Source organism: Salvia hispanica, chromosome 6, assembly GCF_029641045.1.
Source record: "Salvia hispanica isolate PSC_SH4W2 chromosome 6, Shi_PSC_v1, whole genome shotgun sequence".
Taxonomy (NCBI): domain Eukaryota; kingdom Viridiplantae; phylum Streptophyta; class Magnoliopsida; order Lamiales; family Lamiaceae; genus Salvia; species Salvia hispanica.
Window position 1 is genome coordinate 29,664,782 of NC_142697.1, and position 15,384 is coordinate 29,680,165.

The following is a 15,384-nucleotide window of genomic DNA, read 5'->3' on the forward strand; positions in this document are numbered from 1 at the left end:
CTAAGGAAGAAGCTTTGGAGCCAAGTTAACAATTTCAGCAGAGGATTCAAGCGAAATTCCTCCCGAAAATCGACATCTTTTAACAAATTAAGAAAAACCTCAAGCCGTTAGACGAGTTTCTTTTAATCTTTTTCGAGGTTTTGATTGAATTCAAGTAACGTTACAGTAACTCAAGCGAATATCAAGGGACTTTATGTGAGCCTTTTTGATTTGTTGTAGCTGAATTTAAAGTTCTGAATGGCGGTTGACGGGAGCTTTTCTCTTGAATCGGAGCTGAGGAGGTTTCTTGATCGGTGTCCGGAGCTGAAGTCTAATCCCATCTTCGGTAATTTGTTGGTGAAGGTAATGAAATTTGGTTTGAAGTAGTAGTAATAGTTAAAGAATCAATTTTGCAGCTAATGATGGCAAGTTGAATGATAACCTGTGTGTATTTGGGCGAATTAGGGTGATAAAATCACAGAAGATGAGGTGGTGCTTGCTGTGGGGGAACTGGTTCTGCACCCGAATTATACAATTCCGTTGCTGGGATGCTTCAGGCCTATTGCACAGAGGATTGTTGAGAGGAGTGTGCATTTGCTTCATATGGTGCCGAATTTGAGGACTGATGAAGATAGTAGTGTAGGAGATTTTGATGAAAAAAAGTTTCTCAGAGAAGATGGAGGTGTAGGCAGTCCAGATGTAGCTCGTGTTATTGACGTTTACGTGAGAAGAAGGAAGGGCTTGCGCCTTCATGAACTTGCATGTCTCGCCTTCTGCCATGCCCTTGACTTGATACCTTTTTTGTTGGGGTAAAAAAGATTAGTTAGTTTGGTTGATTCGTTTATTTTCTGGAATTTCATTATATCCCACTTTGAAATTCATTAATTGATATTTATGTCGTGACACTGATGTTGGATTAAGTTGAGTAGGCTTGGCTGTTTTTCCATGATTGGAACTAGAATACCTGTAAAAAGCATGAATATGAAAGTTTTATGATTTTGCACATAACATCTTATTGTAGTGATTAAACTGCAGATGATCTAATTCCACTTTTTGTTATGCTGTGTGGATTTTACTGTATTTACTTATGATCTATACCTTTGTGTGTTTCTTCTAGACCCGATTTTATTTCATGTTATCTCGTTCCTTGATGCAGGTCCATTTTAAATTATTTTAAAGTTGCTCCTGCTCCATTCGAAAGAATCGTGCAATGTACAACAGTTTCTGAGGCACTAGCTGGGGTAATCTGTAAATTTAGTATTTCTTTACACCAGCATAATGTTGTTGGCCCACCCTTTTTTAATGCTTCCTCTGGTTTTCAGGAACCCAGTCATCTGCTAAATGTTGTTCGAGCATCATATCGTTTTCTTACATTGGAGCCGGCTGTCTTCACTACATTATGGGATTGGTCTTGTTTTTTGGACATTGTACAGCAGTCCGCAGACCTCACCCTGATTAACGATGCAACATCAAGGATTATTTGGTTTGACCTTCGATGGTGCAGTGCTGGCATTTTGTCGAGAGCTTTGAGATTAAGTTTTAAGGCATCTGCAAACCTTAATACTGAATCTGAAGAAGCTTTTAAGAGTTTTATGCGGTTAGCTCATTTTATACCTCTTATGTTGCTGTTTGATCTATGCCCCCTCCCAAAAAAGCACCCCACACCAAACAACATATCTTCTGTAAATCATGATCTGACTTAGTTATAATCTATGAAATACTGTAACTAGGATCTGACTACTTAATCTATTTGTATAATGTTATAATCGTACTAACTTCAGGGATGTTTACTTGTAAGAACGTTAGTGCAAGTTAGTACTCCCTCCGTCCCAAAAAAGTTGAGACAAAACTTTTGGGCACGGAGAGTAAGAATTTATATTAAATAAATAGGAGAGATGAAAAAAGTAATATAAGATAAGAGTAAAAGCAAATGATGGAATAAAGTAAGAGTGATTAGATGTTTTGTCTTTTGTTAAAAAATGAAATGACTCAACTTTGTTGGGACGGACTAAAAAGGAATACGACTCAACTTTTTTGGGACGGAGGGAGTATTTAGTTACTTAGGCTTCATGGTTGTACTGTATGCAGTTGGCAAGAATTTTGTATGGATGTATCTTTGGAGAAAGGGGGTTGGCATCTCGAAAACTCCTCGGATGATGCTGGGACAGTTGGAAGTAAAGACAACTCATGCTCTTTAATGACTGATAAGATTGTGCCCTCAAATCATTTTAGCATGCATAGTACAAGGTATGATTTCTATTAGTAAAGTGGTGGTTTCATTTTTGGTTTTTTAATTTCGGCTTGTGTTTTGATGATTTTCCCTATTAAAAGCTATGTACTAATAGTTTTTGGTATATTTTCCAATGTTCCTGCATGATTTAGAGTTGATCTTCCATTCCTAAATTTCTGTGTCTGCCCTTGCATGTACTATACATAACTACTGAGTGCTGAATCTTTATTTTATACAGAAGTCCTAGGACGCCCTTTGTCTTGACATCTGCTTTGAGAAAAGGTTTTGAGATGGTCTCTTTAGCTGTTAGTCAGAGGTGGCCTGTTCTTCTTTATGGTCCTGCTGGTGGTGGGAAAACTGCACTTATTCGCAAGTTAGCCCATGATTATGACAGTAAAGGTGGGTAGCTTAATTCTTTCGGTCTTTATATTCAATGAAATTCTACATTATTTGGTCTATGTAGAATGTTTTTCTGATTTTTTAATATTTCTGTTCAAACTACACAGTTTTGTCCATTCATATGGACGAGCAGGTTGATGGGAAAACACTCCTTGGGACATATGTCTGCACAGAGAAACCTGGTGAATTCAGATGGCAACCTGGTTCTCTTACTCAGGTTTGAAGCTAATATTTAAGTTCAACTTACTGTCAGCCTGAGCGGTCTTGTTTTAATATATTGCGTACTCATTCTGACAGGCGGTCCTGAATGGATTTTGGGTTATCTTTGAAGATATTGATAAAGCACCTTCTGACATTATATCGATCTTGTTGCCTTTGTTGGAAGGTGCAATTACATTCTCAACTGGCCATGGAGAGGTATATCTATATATTACCTTTATGTTTATCGTTGTGATTGAGGCAGTCTAGAAAAGCTTTACATTAGTATGATAGTTACTACATTATTATGCACTATTCAGGCAGTAAGGGTAAACCAAAGTTTCCGGTTATTTTCCACCGTGACAAGCTCAAATCAAGATGCATCTCGTTTTAGTGAAGGTCAGTGTTGCTTTACATTTGATGTTTTTATCTTGTTCTTCTACTTGATTTGTGATAAATGATGGCCGATCTTCCTTGATTTCATTTTATTGCATCTGTGGTGATATTGGTTTCTCAAGTCAGATCCTAGTCATAGTATTTCTTAGAAATAGAACAAGATTTTGTATTTCCCGTAATGCAAAAAGGAAAATGATAATGTAATTGTTATCTCCTTCTTGTATTGATGTGGTGCCCTATGTCTTTTATTATGGTAATAGGTCGGAATTCACTTGGTGCTGTCTGGAGGAAAATAATGATCGCGCCACCCAGTAAGCAGGATCTCATAGATATTATCTTACAGTGGTACCCAAAATTGGAGTATCTTGCCCTAAAACTCATAGGTCTGCTGAATGTTTCATATTCAAGAATAACTTGTGCTCCTTATGACAGTGCTATTTACTGTTATTTTTTGATGATTATTGCAGAAACCTTTGAAAGGGTAAACGAGTTTACAAATTTCCAATTAGGATTAATGTCATCTTCAAGTTCTTATGGGAGGTTCACTCTGAGGTAGCAGAAGATTGTAGACATGCATGTACTCCTTGTATGGTTTTTCAGCAAATGAATTAACTAAGTCTTTTCTCACTATGAAGGGATCTTCTTAAGTTCTGCAAAAGAGTTGCACGTTTGGACTCCTGCTCTGGACATGGAACACTCACCTCTTATGCATGCAAAAACATCTGTGAAGAGGTTAACCACATCATGATAATTTTATAATTTCTCTGCATGGGTGGGTTTTGGTAAACACTGGACTGTAATCTAGGTCTTTACTTTTCAGGCAATAGATGTTTTTGCATCATTCTCTACATCGGCCTCAAATCGGTTGGCCATCATGAGAGAGATTGCTAGTTTTTGGGGTGTTGTAGGGCCTGAGACTTTGTATCCTATTAACAAGCCTGTAATTCAGGTACTGCTAATTGATGTGATTTTATTTGACCATTGATGGGTTGTGTCCATGTATTGTTGTACACAGTTTTACCATTGTTTTGTACTATGCTCAGGAATCGAAATCTGAGTTCCGGATTGGGCGATGTAACCTTGAACGTGCTGAAATTGCCGTGAGTGACCACATTGTATTTTTGGTTTATGTTATTGTGAAGGAACTTCAAAACAATTTATTAACAAGGCTACCATTCTGTTCATGCAGCCGAATGAGAATAAGAAGACGTTTGTTGAGCTCCGTAGCTCAGTACATGCACTTGAGAGAATTGCTTGCTCTTGTAAGTTTAATGAGCCTGTACTATTGGTTGGTGAAACAGGCACTGGGAAAACTACCCTTGTTCGACACTTGCCACAAGGCTTGGTCAGAAACTTACAGTTTTGGTATGTTGAGTTTAGAAACCATATAGTGCTGATTTATTAGTCTTATTTGGATCATATCAGTGACATTGGCCATTGTTTTTGTTGTCTCCTACAGAATTTAAGTCAGCAGAGTGATGTTGCTGACCTGCTAGGAGGGTTCAAACCCGTGGATGCAGGGCTTGTTTGTATTCCTCTATATCACGAGTTTGTGGATCTGTTCCCTAAGTCCTTTCCTTTGAAGGTATCATTCACCAGAATGTACTGTGCTTCTTTCTCCATTCTGCTTGAAGATTAACTTACTTCTGTTTCCTTTTAGGATAATGACAATTATCTTAGCTGTATGAAGAAGTTTGTAGACAAAAAGAACTGGAAAATGTTGCTAAGTGGTTTCCAGATATGCCTCAGCGAAATATCTAAATTTAGTGAACCCAGTCCGGGTATGAAGCGTAAGAGACCTTTAGATAAAAAAACACTGGAAGCTTGGGAAATATTTTCAGCAAACCTTGAAAGAGCTCATGCACAGGTTAGTGCATCGGATGGAATGGTTTTTTCGTTTGTGGAAGGAGCTTTCATTAAAGCCATGACAAATGGTGAATGGGTATTGCTGGATGAAGTAAATTTGGCTCCTCCAGAGATCTTGCAGCGAGTTACTGGGGTCCTTGAAAACGAGGAAGGATCTGTATGCTTGTCTGAAAGAGGAGATATAGGATATATTGACCGGCATCCCAAATTCCGAATGTTTGCGTGCATGAACCCTGCTACTGATGCTGGTAAAAGGGAATTGGCAGTTTCTCTGAGGAGCAGATTTACGGAATATTTTGTGGACGATGTATTAGATGATGAAGACTTGGTTATGTTTATTAATCAGTTTATTGATGATGACCCGTCATATAGAAAACTAGTAAGTCAATTCATGGAATTTTACAAAGCAGCAAAGAAATCCGAGGAAAGGCTACAGGATGGGGCTAATCAGAAGCCTCATTACAGCTTACGCTCTTTATACCGGGCACTGGAATTCATAAAAAAGGCTAAAAGAAAATTTGGATTGGAAAAATCTATTTATGATGGATTCTGTATGTTCTTTATGAATTCATTGGATGACCCAAGTGCATTATTAATGAACTCTTTAATCTGCAAATATCTATTAGGAGGTCGATCACTTCAGCCACTTCCTTATCATGAATACTTGGCGGTCAAAACTCCCTCAAAAGATAATGATGTATTGAAGCGCTATGTTCTGGCAGAAAGTGTTTTGGAGCACCTTAAGAATCTTGCATGAGCTATTTTTATTGGAAGATATCCTGTTTTGTTGCAGGGACCCACATCTAGTGGGAAGACTAGCCTGGTTTGCTATCTGGCTGCAATTACTGGTCATGAATTTGTGAGAATCAATAATCATGAACACACTGATCTTCAAGAATATCTTGGATCTTATATAACTGATGCAAGTGGAAAGCTCGTCTTCCATGAAGGAGTCCTGGTGAAAGCTGTCCGTAAAGGCCAGTGGATTGTTCTCGATGAGCTTAACTTGGCTCCCTCGGATGTCCTTGAGGCTCTGAATCGGCTGCTAGATGATAATAGGGAACTTTTCGTACCTGAGCTCCAAGAAACGATTCGTGCTCATCCAGATTTTATGTTGTTTGCAACTCAAAATCCACCAGGTGTCTATGCGGGTCGCAAAATGCTTTCTAGAGCATTTCGCAATCGTTTTGTGGAGATTCATGTTGATGAAATACCACAAGATGAGTTGATCAGAATTCTGAAAGATAGGTGCAAAATTCCTCCTAGCTATGCGAAAAAAATGGTTGATGTGATGAAGGAGTTGCATATCCACAGGCAGAGTAGCAACGTTTTTGCTGGAAAACATGGATTTATCACTCCACGTGACATGTTCCGATGGGCTGATCGTTATGATGCATATATAAGATCTTATGAGGATCTAGCTTATGATGGTTACTACTTAATGGCTGAAAGGCTGCGCGATAATTCTGAAAAAAACGTTGTTAAAGAAGTTTTGGAGAAGGAGTTAAAGGTCAAACTTGCTGACGGAGAATTATACAAGCAGGTACTTTTTGCTTTAGTCTGAATCCGTGTATCTTACATCTGAGAAAGTATTCTTGTCTTCTTGACCAGCCTTATCAGTCATCCCCATGTCAATGCTACCTACTGCAAATGTCTAGAATGATTGAGATGAGTATTGTGTTTTAGGTGGTGGGTGAGTTTTGGTCCACCTTGGAGATGATGTGATTAGAGAATATATTACGATAGTGGATTTTTTTGAAATGTGTAGAAATTAGAAAGTGAATTGGTTTGAGTGTTTCACGTGTAAGGTAAAATATGTTGTGGTTATGATGTAACATGGACATTCATTAGATCTAAATATGCTCATATATTTCTATTCCAGGCAGGCAGAGGTTGCGATGATTTTTTGCAGTCCAATCACTATGAAAATGCTGAAAATATTGGAAAGTAAGTATCATTGAGGTTACTGATTGCATGCTCTCTTTCCCTATCACTTGAGTCTTATGTTCTCTTAACCTTTCATTTTACCAGAATTATTTGGACAAAGAGTCTATGGAGAATGTATTTTCTGGTTGAGCGGTGTTATCAGATGCGTCAGCCTGTCCTCCTTGTGGGTGAAACTGGTGGAGGGAAAACAACTCTCTGTCAGTTGCTCAGTATCATGAAGCGTTCCAAGTTACATATTCTGAATTGCCATCAGTACACAGAGACATCTGATTTTCTCGGGGTATGTCCTTTCACTTCATTAGTTTTTTTTATATGTTTGATTAGTTGCCCTTTCTGGCATGGTTTCCTATCTGTCACTTTTCAGTCCTGAAGTTACAATTATATACAATTTGTTGATATTTTGGTTTTACTTTTGACCAGGGTTTTTATCCTGTGCGTGAGAGATCAAGAATTAGCTTGGACTTTCAGAATATTTGTGAGAAGCTTGTCCATTCGAAGGCTTTTATAAATTTTCATGGAGATGCTGTATGTTGATCTCTTAGTTTCCTACTTGTTTGTCATCTTTGATGTCATCATCTTTTTAACAGATTTCATTTACTGCAGAAAATTTCTGTGGGTATCAACCAGGCTGCTCAGACTCTCAAATTGCTCTCTCGAATCATCAGAAGTTACAAAGAGCATTCTGTGTTGAATCATGAAATCAGTGTGGATGAACTTAAAGAAATAGAAATTATTAAGGAGGAAATGTGCCAGCTTCTAGAGAAGTGGCGAACAATTTTTACATGGCAAGATGGCCCACTTGTTGAAGCAATGAAGAGTGGCGACCTGTTTCTTGTTGATGAGATTTCTTTGGCTGACGATAGTGTTCTTGAAAGATTAAACAGCGTCCTGGAACCAGAAAGGAAATTGGTAAGGAATTTATAGTATGTTGTTATTTTAATTATATATATATTTTTTTGTTTTCAAACTGGACATGCATTGTTAAGAGTGGCGTGTAATTTGCTTGAATGATAAGAGTTGTTATTGTCATGCACAAATTAAAAAGCTTTGGATGAACAAGCCCTATGTTTGGTCTTGGATCTGCCTATGACTAGTGCTATTATTTTCATGGTTAAATATTGTCACTCTCCCTGTTCTATATAGTACTTCCATATCCCTTTTTCTGTCATGAAACTCTACACAATTTTCTCCATTAGATGTGCATTAAAATTTGTTTTCCTTAATGTGCTCCTACTTATAGTTGTTTGAATTTTGTAATCGACAGTATTTTATTTTTTAATTAGTAAATAAGGATGTTTTTTACAAAAAAAAAAAATAAAAAAAAAAATTCTACTTTGTTAAAGAAATTTAAAGATTTCTCTAAATATGTGTGAAAAGGCAAATGTGGTTATAATTTTGGATGGAAGGAGATTTGTTTCTAATGTTGTGTATTGACTCCTTGTTGATTTTGCTAAATATCTGTAGTACTTGGCTGAGAAAGGAGGCTCTGATCTTGAGAACATAGTTGCTCATGAGAATTTCTTTCTTCTGGCTACAATGAATCCTGGTGGAGACTATGGAAAGAAAGAACTGTCACCTGCTCTTCGAAATCGATTCACGGAAATATGGGTTCCTTCTGTTACTGATATTGATGAACTTAAAAGTATTGCTAGTGAGAGGTAAGCTTATCTTTAGAACTAATAGGTGATGTAAATATTATTCAGGCAGTATTTAATGCCTTACTAACTTGCTTTGAAATACAGACTTTTGGATCCAAAACTTCCTCATATTGTGGATGTCATGCTAAGCTTTTGGGAGGTATGTTGATTTCATTTCATACTTTTTTTTTTCATCCATTAGTGACCATTGGCTCATTGCAAATTTATTGAAGAGTAGGAAGATTTTTGCTGTATCCACATATCATACATGTAAAATGATTCCTTTTCCCTTCCTTGTGTAGTTCCTGATTAATTGTTCGATTATATATCATCATCATGCACTCTAATAAATCTCAAATTAAATACAGTCTCCTTTTATCTATGTAAACCCATGTCAAACTTCTGAAGCAGTTATAACTCTTACGTTCTTCAGTATTTTGTGCTTGTTCCCTTTTTAAATTGCAGGTGTTTTTAGGTTTGGAAATATGTTTCTTTGTTGTGCATACTGATCCTGTGTTTCACTTTCTGTCTTATGTATCCTGCTTTGCAGTGGTTCAACCTTTTGCAGACAGGAAGAATTCTTACTGTGAGAGATCTGTTATCTTGGGTATCATTTATTAATGTGTCAGCAAAAAATTTATCAGCTGAGTCTGCATTAGTACACGGGGCATTCCTCATTTTGCTGGATGGACTTAGCTTGGGTATGTTTGCTAATCTGTCTACCAGAATATATAATTACTGACCGATAGGATATCTTTTGAATCAACTTTAGCTATCTCTGAATTCTTTGTTCGTCAGGTTCAAATATATCAAAAGCTGAAGCTGCAGAGTTGAGGGTGAGATGCCTTGCTTTCCTACTGGAGAAACTCAAGGTGAAGTTTTGCTGTCACTAGTCACTCCTTGTTCTTTGCTTATCTGACCCGTTTCGGTTACATGGCATAAGAAATTAGATATACGTGATCTCCTGTTGAGATTATCCTTTTTTCTCTAGAATTCGGCTGATCCTTCCTATTAAGAAATGCTGTTGACATGGATGTGTTTTTGTGATTTAATACCTTGAAGTCTTTTTTAGATGAATAAATATTAGAAAAAATTCAATCTTCTGTTTACTTGCAACTGTTGTTCCCATATTATACTGCTCAGTTTCTTTGGCATGTATGTCAAAAAATACCTTTACGGCACTCCCTCCGTCCCACTATAAGCAAGAGAGTAAAGCATGAGAGTTAAAGTGGAGAGAGTAAAGTATGAGAGAGGTAAAGGTAGAGGAGTGAAAAGAATAAGTAGGTGGGAAAATAAATTAAGAAAGTTTTTTTTTACTTAAAAAGGAAAGGCCTCACTTATGGTGGGACATTCCAAAAAGGAAAGTGACTCGCTTATGGTGGGACGGAGGGAGTATCTTTCTGGGAGATACTGATAGTCTACTTTTAGATGGAAGTACAATGTGTGCTATTTTTCTTTGACATTTTCCATGTTATAGAGCTGTAGCCTGTAGAATGTTATTATTTATTTGCATAACTTAATCCTCTTATACAGGAGAATGCAACAAGCTTTGATCCCTTATGTCTTGATGGACTGGAGTCTTATGGTTGGGATGATCCTAAAAGCTCCGCTATTTTAACTCCTGCTGATAATATGGAGTGTGACAATCTCTTTGGCATCCATCCATTCTACATTGAGAAAGGTATAGAACTTGTGCAATTGTGTACATTTATTGCTATCTCCGAGATGCAATGAAAGTATGACAACCTTCAACCATCAGAGTGTTTTAAAAAAAGTATGAGCCCTAACAGATGGGAGTGCAGACTATGCGACCTCCTCCGCTTAAGTGGGACATTATAGTTGTTGATCCAGTGATTAGCCTCCAGTTTTTGCTGTGTATATATTACAGGATACTTAGTGATCGACATAAAATGATGATTTTGTTTAAGAGAGTGACATGTATAATACATGGTGTTTTTTTTTAAAATAAAAAAAACTGTTGAACCAATAGTTTTAAAGATCGATTGTGGACTCGAGCTAGAGACCTTTGGCCTCAGATTTTAACCGACACTTGTATAGTAACTTTTATTCTGCATGCTAGATCATACAAGTAACTCCAGGTAGGATTCAGATTTCTCACTAGGTTTGATGTTGGACTATTGTATTGTAGTTATTTTCTATTTATTTGTGTGCTATTCCTCATAACTTCTACTTGAAGCTCAAGCTTGGTCATGGATCTTGTTCAGGTACCGATAGTGTTACTGCAGAGGGTTTTCAATTTTTGGCCCCAACCACTCAGAAGAATACTATGAGAGTGCTGCGTGCTATGCAGCTTAACAAGCCTGGTAATTTCTGTTACACTTGTTTTGGGATCTGTGTGTTCCTGTATTTACATACATTATGGTCCGTATGGTTGTGTCTGAATGTGTACTGGTTAATTACATATTTGTGCACATTTGTCAACGGGTTTTAACTATTAATCAATGCATATCGAGTTTATAATGTTTGATGTTTTCATGTTTGTCGGTCCTTTTGGAAGGAAGTCCAGGTGTTGGGAAAACAAGTTTAGTTGCTGCCCTTGGCAGATTCTCTGGTCACACTGTTGTGCGGATTAATCTATCTGAGCAGGTCAGCAGAACTGACTTATTTTTAAATAAAATGAAAAGCTAATTTTCTTACATCTAAATGTTTTGATTTGTTCTTTTCATTCCTCATGTTTCCTTTATCCCATATGGAACTTTGAGGTCAAACTATGTTAACTGGATGTGTTTCTGCAGACTGACATAATGGATTTATTGGGGTCAGATTTACCTGTTGAAAGTGATGAAGGAATGCAGTTTGCCTGGTCTGATGGTATCCTGCTTCAGGTGGGGTGACTTATTTCTTCATTATATTCTTTTCTATTGTACAGTGCTGAAAATTCATGCGCTGACGTATTTTCTGTTTTTGTAGTACTTTTCTAACCATAAAAGTATTTAAATGGCATGTACTGTTATGCAGGCTCTGAAGAATGGATCATGGGTCTGTCTGGATGAACTTAATCTTGCACCACAGTCTGTTTTGGAGGTACTGTAGTAATCAGCAATTGTCACCCCCCCCCCCCTCTTCCCCTTTGATTCAAGTCTTTGCTTTCACTTGTTTTATCAAATCTTGCAATATTATGCTTCTTTTTCATTGAATTTGAATCTAGATCCGTTGTGGACGAACTCTAGATGTACTGTTCTTTCAGCACTCTTCTTCAGTGTGACATTTCATGGGGAATGACTGCCTCTTGTCTGATACTGTTTTATTTAAACTCTTCACTGTTACTGGATCTGGTTTGTGGAATTAATGATTCTTCGTGATGTACATCAGGGTTTGAATGCAATTCTGGACCATCGGGCTGAAGTGTTTATTCCTGAGCTGGGCCGTTCTTTCAAGTGTCCGGCATCTTTCAGAGTTTTTGCATGTCAAAACCCTTCCTATCAAGGTGGCGGCCGGAAAGGACTTCCTAAATCTTTCCTAAACAGGTTTACTAAGGTACACAATACACTCTTTTCACTTAGTCTGTCTCTTGATATGTGAATCTTGTACACGTAAAAGGTTTAGTCCCATCTCATCTCTTATTTGGATTTTGCAGTTAAATTATACTATTTCAAAATGGGTCATCGTGTTTTGTTCAATTGCACTCATGTTTCCTTCTCAATGAATGTATTTAACGAATTTATCACATCTGAATCACTATTTCAAACCCAAATTAGAAGCAACACTATTAAATGAAATGCCCTCTGCAACTCCCGATATATTATACAAGACATAATTTATTTCTGCAAAAGTAAACACTACATCCTAAATTTTCAGCAGAAGTGATGAAAACAGAACTTTGAAATATGATTAAAATGCCTCCCTACCCCCCAGAATGCTGCAAGCCAAGTTCATTTCCTTGCTAGGGCAGTGTCAGATTCATGTTTCTCAGTAGTGTTACTTTAACTTGGTGCTGATGCAGGTCTATGTTGATGAGCTGGTTGATGAAGATTATGTTTCAATATGCAGTTCACTATTTCCATCCCTCAAAAAATCTCTTCTCTTGAAGTTGGTTCTGTTTAACAAAAAGTTATATCAAGAGATCATGACGGATCACAAATTTGGTCAAGATGGTTCCCCATGGGAATTTAATCTCCGTGATGTGATTCGTTCTTGCCAAATTATTGAAGGTACATCCTTTTTATCTGTACGTTTGGATTTATTATTTGCTCAACTGCTTCTGACATTACTGGAACATCTCAGATGCATCTGGGAAGTCGAAAGTCGACAGTTTCTTGAGCGCCATTTACCTACAAAGAATGCGCACATCAGCTGATCGGTTGGAGGTTATGACATTGTATGAAAAAACCTTTGGATTGAAGCCATATATTAATCTACACCCTAAAGTTAAGCTCAGTCCCGAGTCTTTGATTGTCGGAGATGTATCCATTGAAAGATACCAGTTTCAGTCATCTGGGACATCCAATAGCAACCTTAAGATTTTGCCTGGTTTACGTCATTCCGTAGAAGCTATTACCCGCTGCGTAAAGCATCAGTGGTTGTGCATTTTAGTTGGTCCTCCAGCATCTGGTAAGACATCTCTGGTAAGACTGCTAGCTGAGCTGACTGGAAATGTACTTAATGAACTGAATCTTTCTTCGGCAAGTGATGTATCGGAGATACTTGGATCCTTTGAGCAATATAATGCCTCACATCACTATCGTCTTGTTGTTGCTCGAGTGGAAAGGTATATGAACGAATACTGCAACTTGCAACTGGAATCTTCCTCGGAGGCTTTCGTTCAAAGGAAGGATATTACCGCCCTGTGGCTTGCCTTCTTATCTAAGATAAATTATTCGGCAGCCCTCACATATAATCCTATTGCAAGTGGTTCTATGGCGCAATTGATTGAAATTATTGAATATCTGAAGCTTGATCTTGAAAAACAAGCATTGCCTCTTTCTTGGTCTCAGAAGGATCTGGACAGCATTCTAGGAATGATTAGAAAGTTGGAAGATCATCAGAGAAGTCAAAAGTCTGTGAAGTTTGAATGGGTCACTGGATCACTGATCAAGGCTATTGAAAATGGGGAATGGATTGTTCTAGAAAATGCAAACCTCTGCAATCCTACGGTATGCAAACTCTATTTTATTTCGCATGTTCTTGTGTTCTAGAGGACTGCCACTTTCTTATCGTTAATTCACCATTTTGCAGGTTCTTGATAGGATTAACTCGTTGGTTGAACAGTATGGGTCTATTACCATAAATGAATGCGGGACTGTAGACGGAAAGCCAGTGATTCTTCAGCCCCATCCCAAATTCAGAATGTTTTTAACTGTTAATCCCAGCTATGGCGAGGTATCACGAGCAATGAGAAATAGAGGAGTAGAAATATATATGATGCAGCCTGATTGGCTGCCAGGCCAGATAGGTCCTAAAATACATAATGAGATGGAGCTAAGAGAAATAAAGAGATTTATTTCCCTTTCTGGAATTCCCATGGGTAGGTTGGTAGATATGATGGCCAAAGCTCACTTGTTTGCCAAGCATAAAGGATCGCAGAGTAATATAAGCATTACTCATCTGGAACTTTCACGCTGGGTGCAGTTGTTCCAGCGGCTTATTACAAATGGAAACCATACTGTTTGGAGCATCCAGATTAGTTGGGAGCACACATATCTTTCATCTTTAGGCGAGGAAAAAGGAAAAAACATTGTTTCTGAAGCAGCTAGTTCTTATTTGTCCATGTCTGAACTATACAAATTCACTTCACCTGAAGATTCCTTGCTATGCTTACCTGGAGGATGGCCAAACCCTTTGAAATTAAATGATTTTGTCTATTACTCAAAAGATGCTTGTGTTAGACAGAATATTATGTATTTGGAATCATTGGGTATTGAAATTGCATCCTCCACCTTTATTGATAACTTGAAGAGAGTTTCTAAGGTAAAAACTCCTCCTGATGGAGGTCCAAAGATGATTCACATGATGGATGCCATGTCATTGCAAAGATATATGTTTCCTAAGGGCACGAATTGCATGGTTGGAAATTGTGATGCTGGAGATGAGTTGCAGTTGGTTTTATCTCAAAAGAAGAAAATGTTTTACTTTGCTGCTGACTGGGTAATGGAACAGGCTACTGACAGTGATTATCGTCTCTACATTTGGTGGTTTGAGCGGTTTGGTTCTGCGTTGCAGCCATCACTTCCATTTTTCAGTTGGTTTACGGATTTACTGAATGAGGCACTTAAGCATTCTATATGGAAAAGAATATTTCAACTGCGTGAAGAGATTTTGTCTCTAAGTGCATTGGACATCAAGTCCATATCCAGCCCTATACTCTCTGTCAACTCTATTGATGTGTGTTCATCTGATAGTGTGTTAAACCAACATCACATCCTCCTAAGGAACTTGATCAAGTGTGTAATCTTATTGAGACATACCCTTCAACAATGGAGCAAAGAGAATGAGTACAATCATGGTCACAAAACTAAGCATTTTGAACCACTTCTTAATTCGTTGCGACGAGTGGAGGAGAAAGTGCTTGATTTTTTTGCCATGTCTCCCTGTTTTGATATGCTTAGGTCATATACTGATCTCCTTGAACACCACTTACTCTTCTGGAATAGTATCGATCCACCTCAGATTGAGCGCCGGGTGATCTCTTGGCAGTTGTTGTTGAAAGATGCAGTGAAACTGAAGGATATTTGTCCTGCAGAAGCAGAACAGTTAAAGGATATTCTCATGGTA

The 15,384-nt window shown here is 37.8% G+C and overlaps 1 protein-coding gene across 1 annotated transcript in view; it reads left to right on the forward strand.

Annotated features, from left to right (window-relative positions):
- Nucleotides 1-15,384, forward strand: part of LOC125198848 (midasin-like) — a 22,287-nt gene continuing 6,903 nt past the window's right edge. The window contains 36 exon segments of the mRNA XM_089061376.1: nt 1-137; nt 220-342; nt 445-788; nt 1,136-1,220; nt 1,302-1,576; nt 2,068-2,226; nt 2,448-2,608; nt 2,716-2,825; nt 2,906-3,025; nt 3,127-3,205; nt 3,463-3,585; nt 3,670-3,754; nt 3,838-3,934; nt 4,023-4,151; nt 4,246-4,302; nt 4,392-4,524; nt 4,527-4,567; nt 4,662-4,787; nt 4,863-6,611; nt 6,951-7,015; nt 7,100-7,295; nt 7,436-7,540; nt 7,619-7,924; nt 8,480-8,673; nt 8,758-8,812; nt 9,203-9,353; nt 9,451-9,524; nt 10,186-10,333; nt 10,878-10,976; nt 11,171-11,259; nt 11,409-11,498; nt 11,632-11,697; nt 11,986-12,150; nt 12,617-12,824; nt 12,898-13,766; nt 13,849-15,381. Of these exon segments, the coding sequence (XP_088917502.1) occupies nt 238-342; nt 445-788; nt 1,136-1,220; nt 1,302-1,576; nt 2,068-2,226; nt 2,448-2,608; nt 2,716-2,825; nt 2,906-3,025; nt 3,127-3,205; nt 3,463-3,585; nt 3,670-3,754; nt 3,838-3,934; nt 4,023-4,151; nt 4,246-4,302; nt 4,392-4,524; nt 4,527-4,567; nt 4,662-4,787; nt 4,863-6,611; nt 6,951-7,015; nt 7,100-7,295; nt 7,436-7,540; nt 7,619-7,924; nt 8,480-8,673; nt 8,758-8,812; nt 9,203-9,353; nt 9,451-9,524; nt 10,186-10,333; nt 10,878-10,976; nt 11,171-11,259; nt 11,409-11,498; nt 11,632-11,697; nt 11,986-12,150; nt 12,617-12,824; nt 12,898-13,766; nt 13,849-15,381 (8,391 nt within the window). The 5' untranslated portion in view covers nt 1-137; nt 220-237.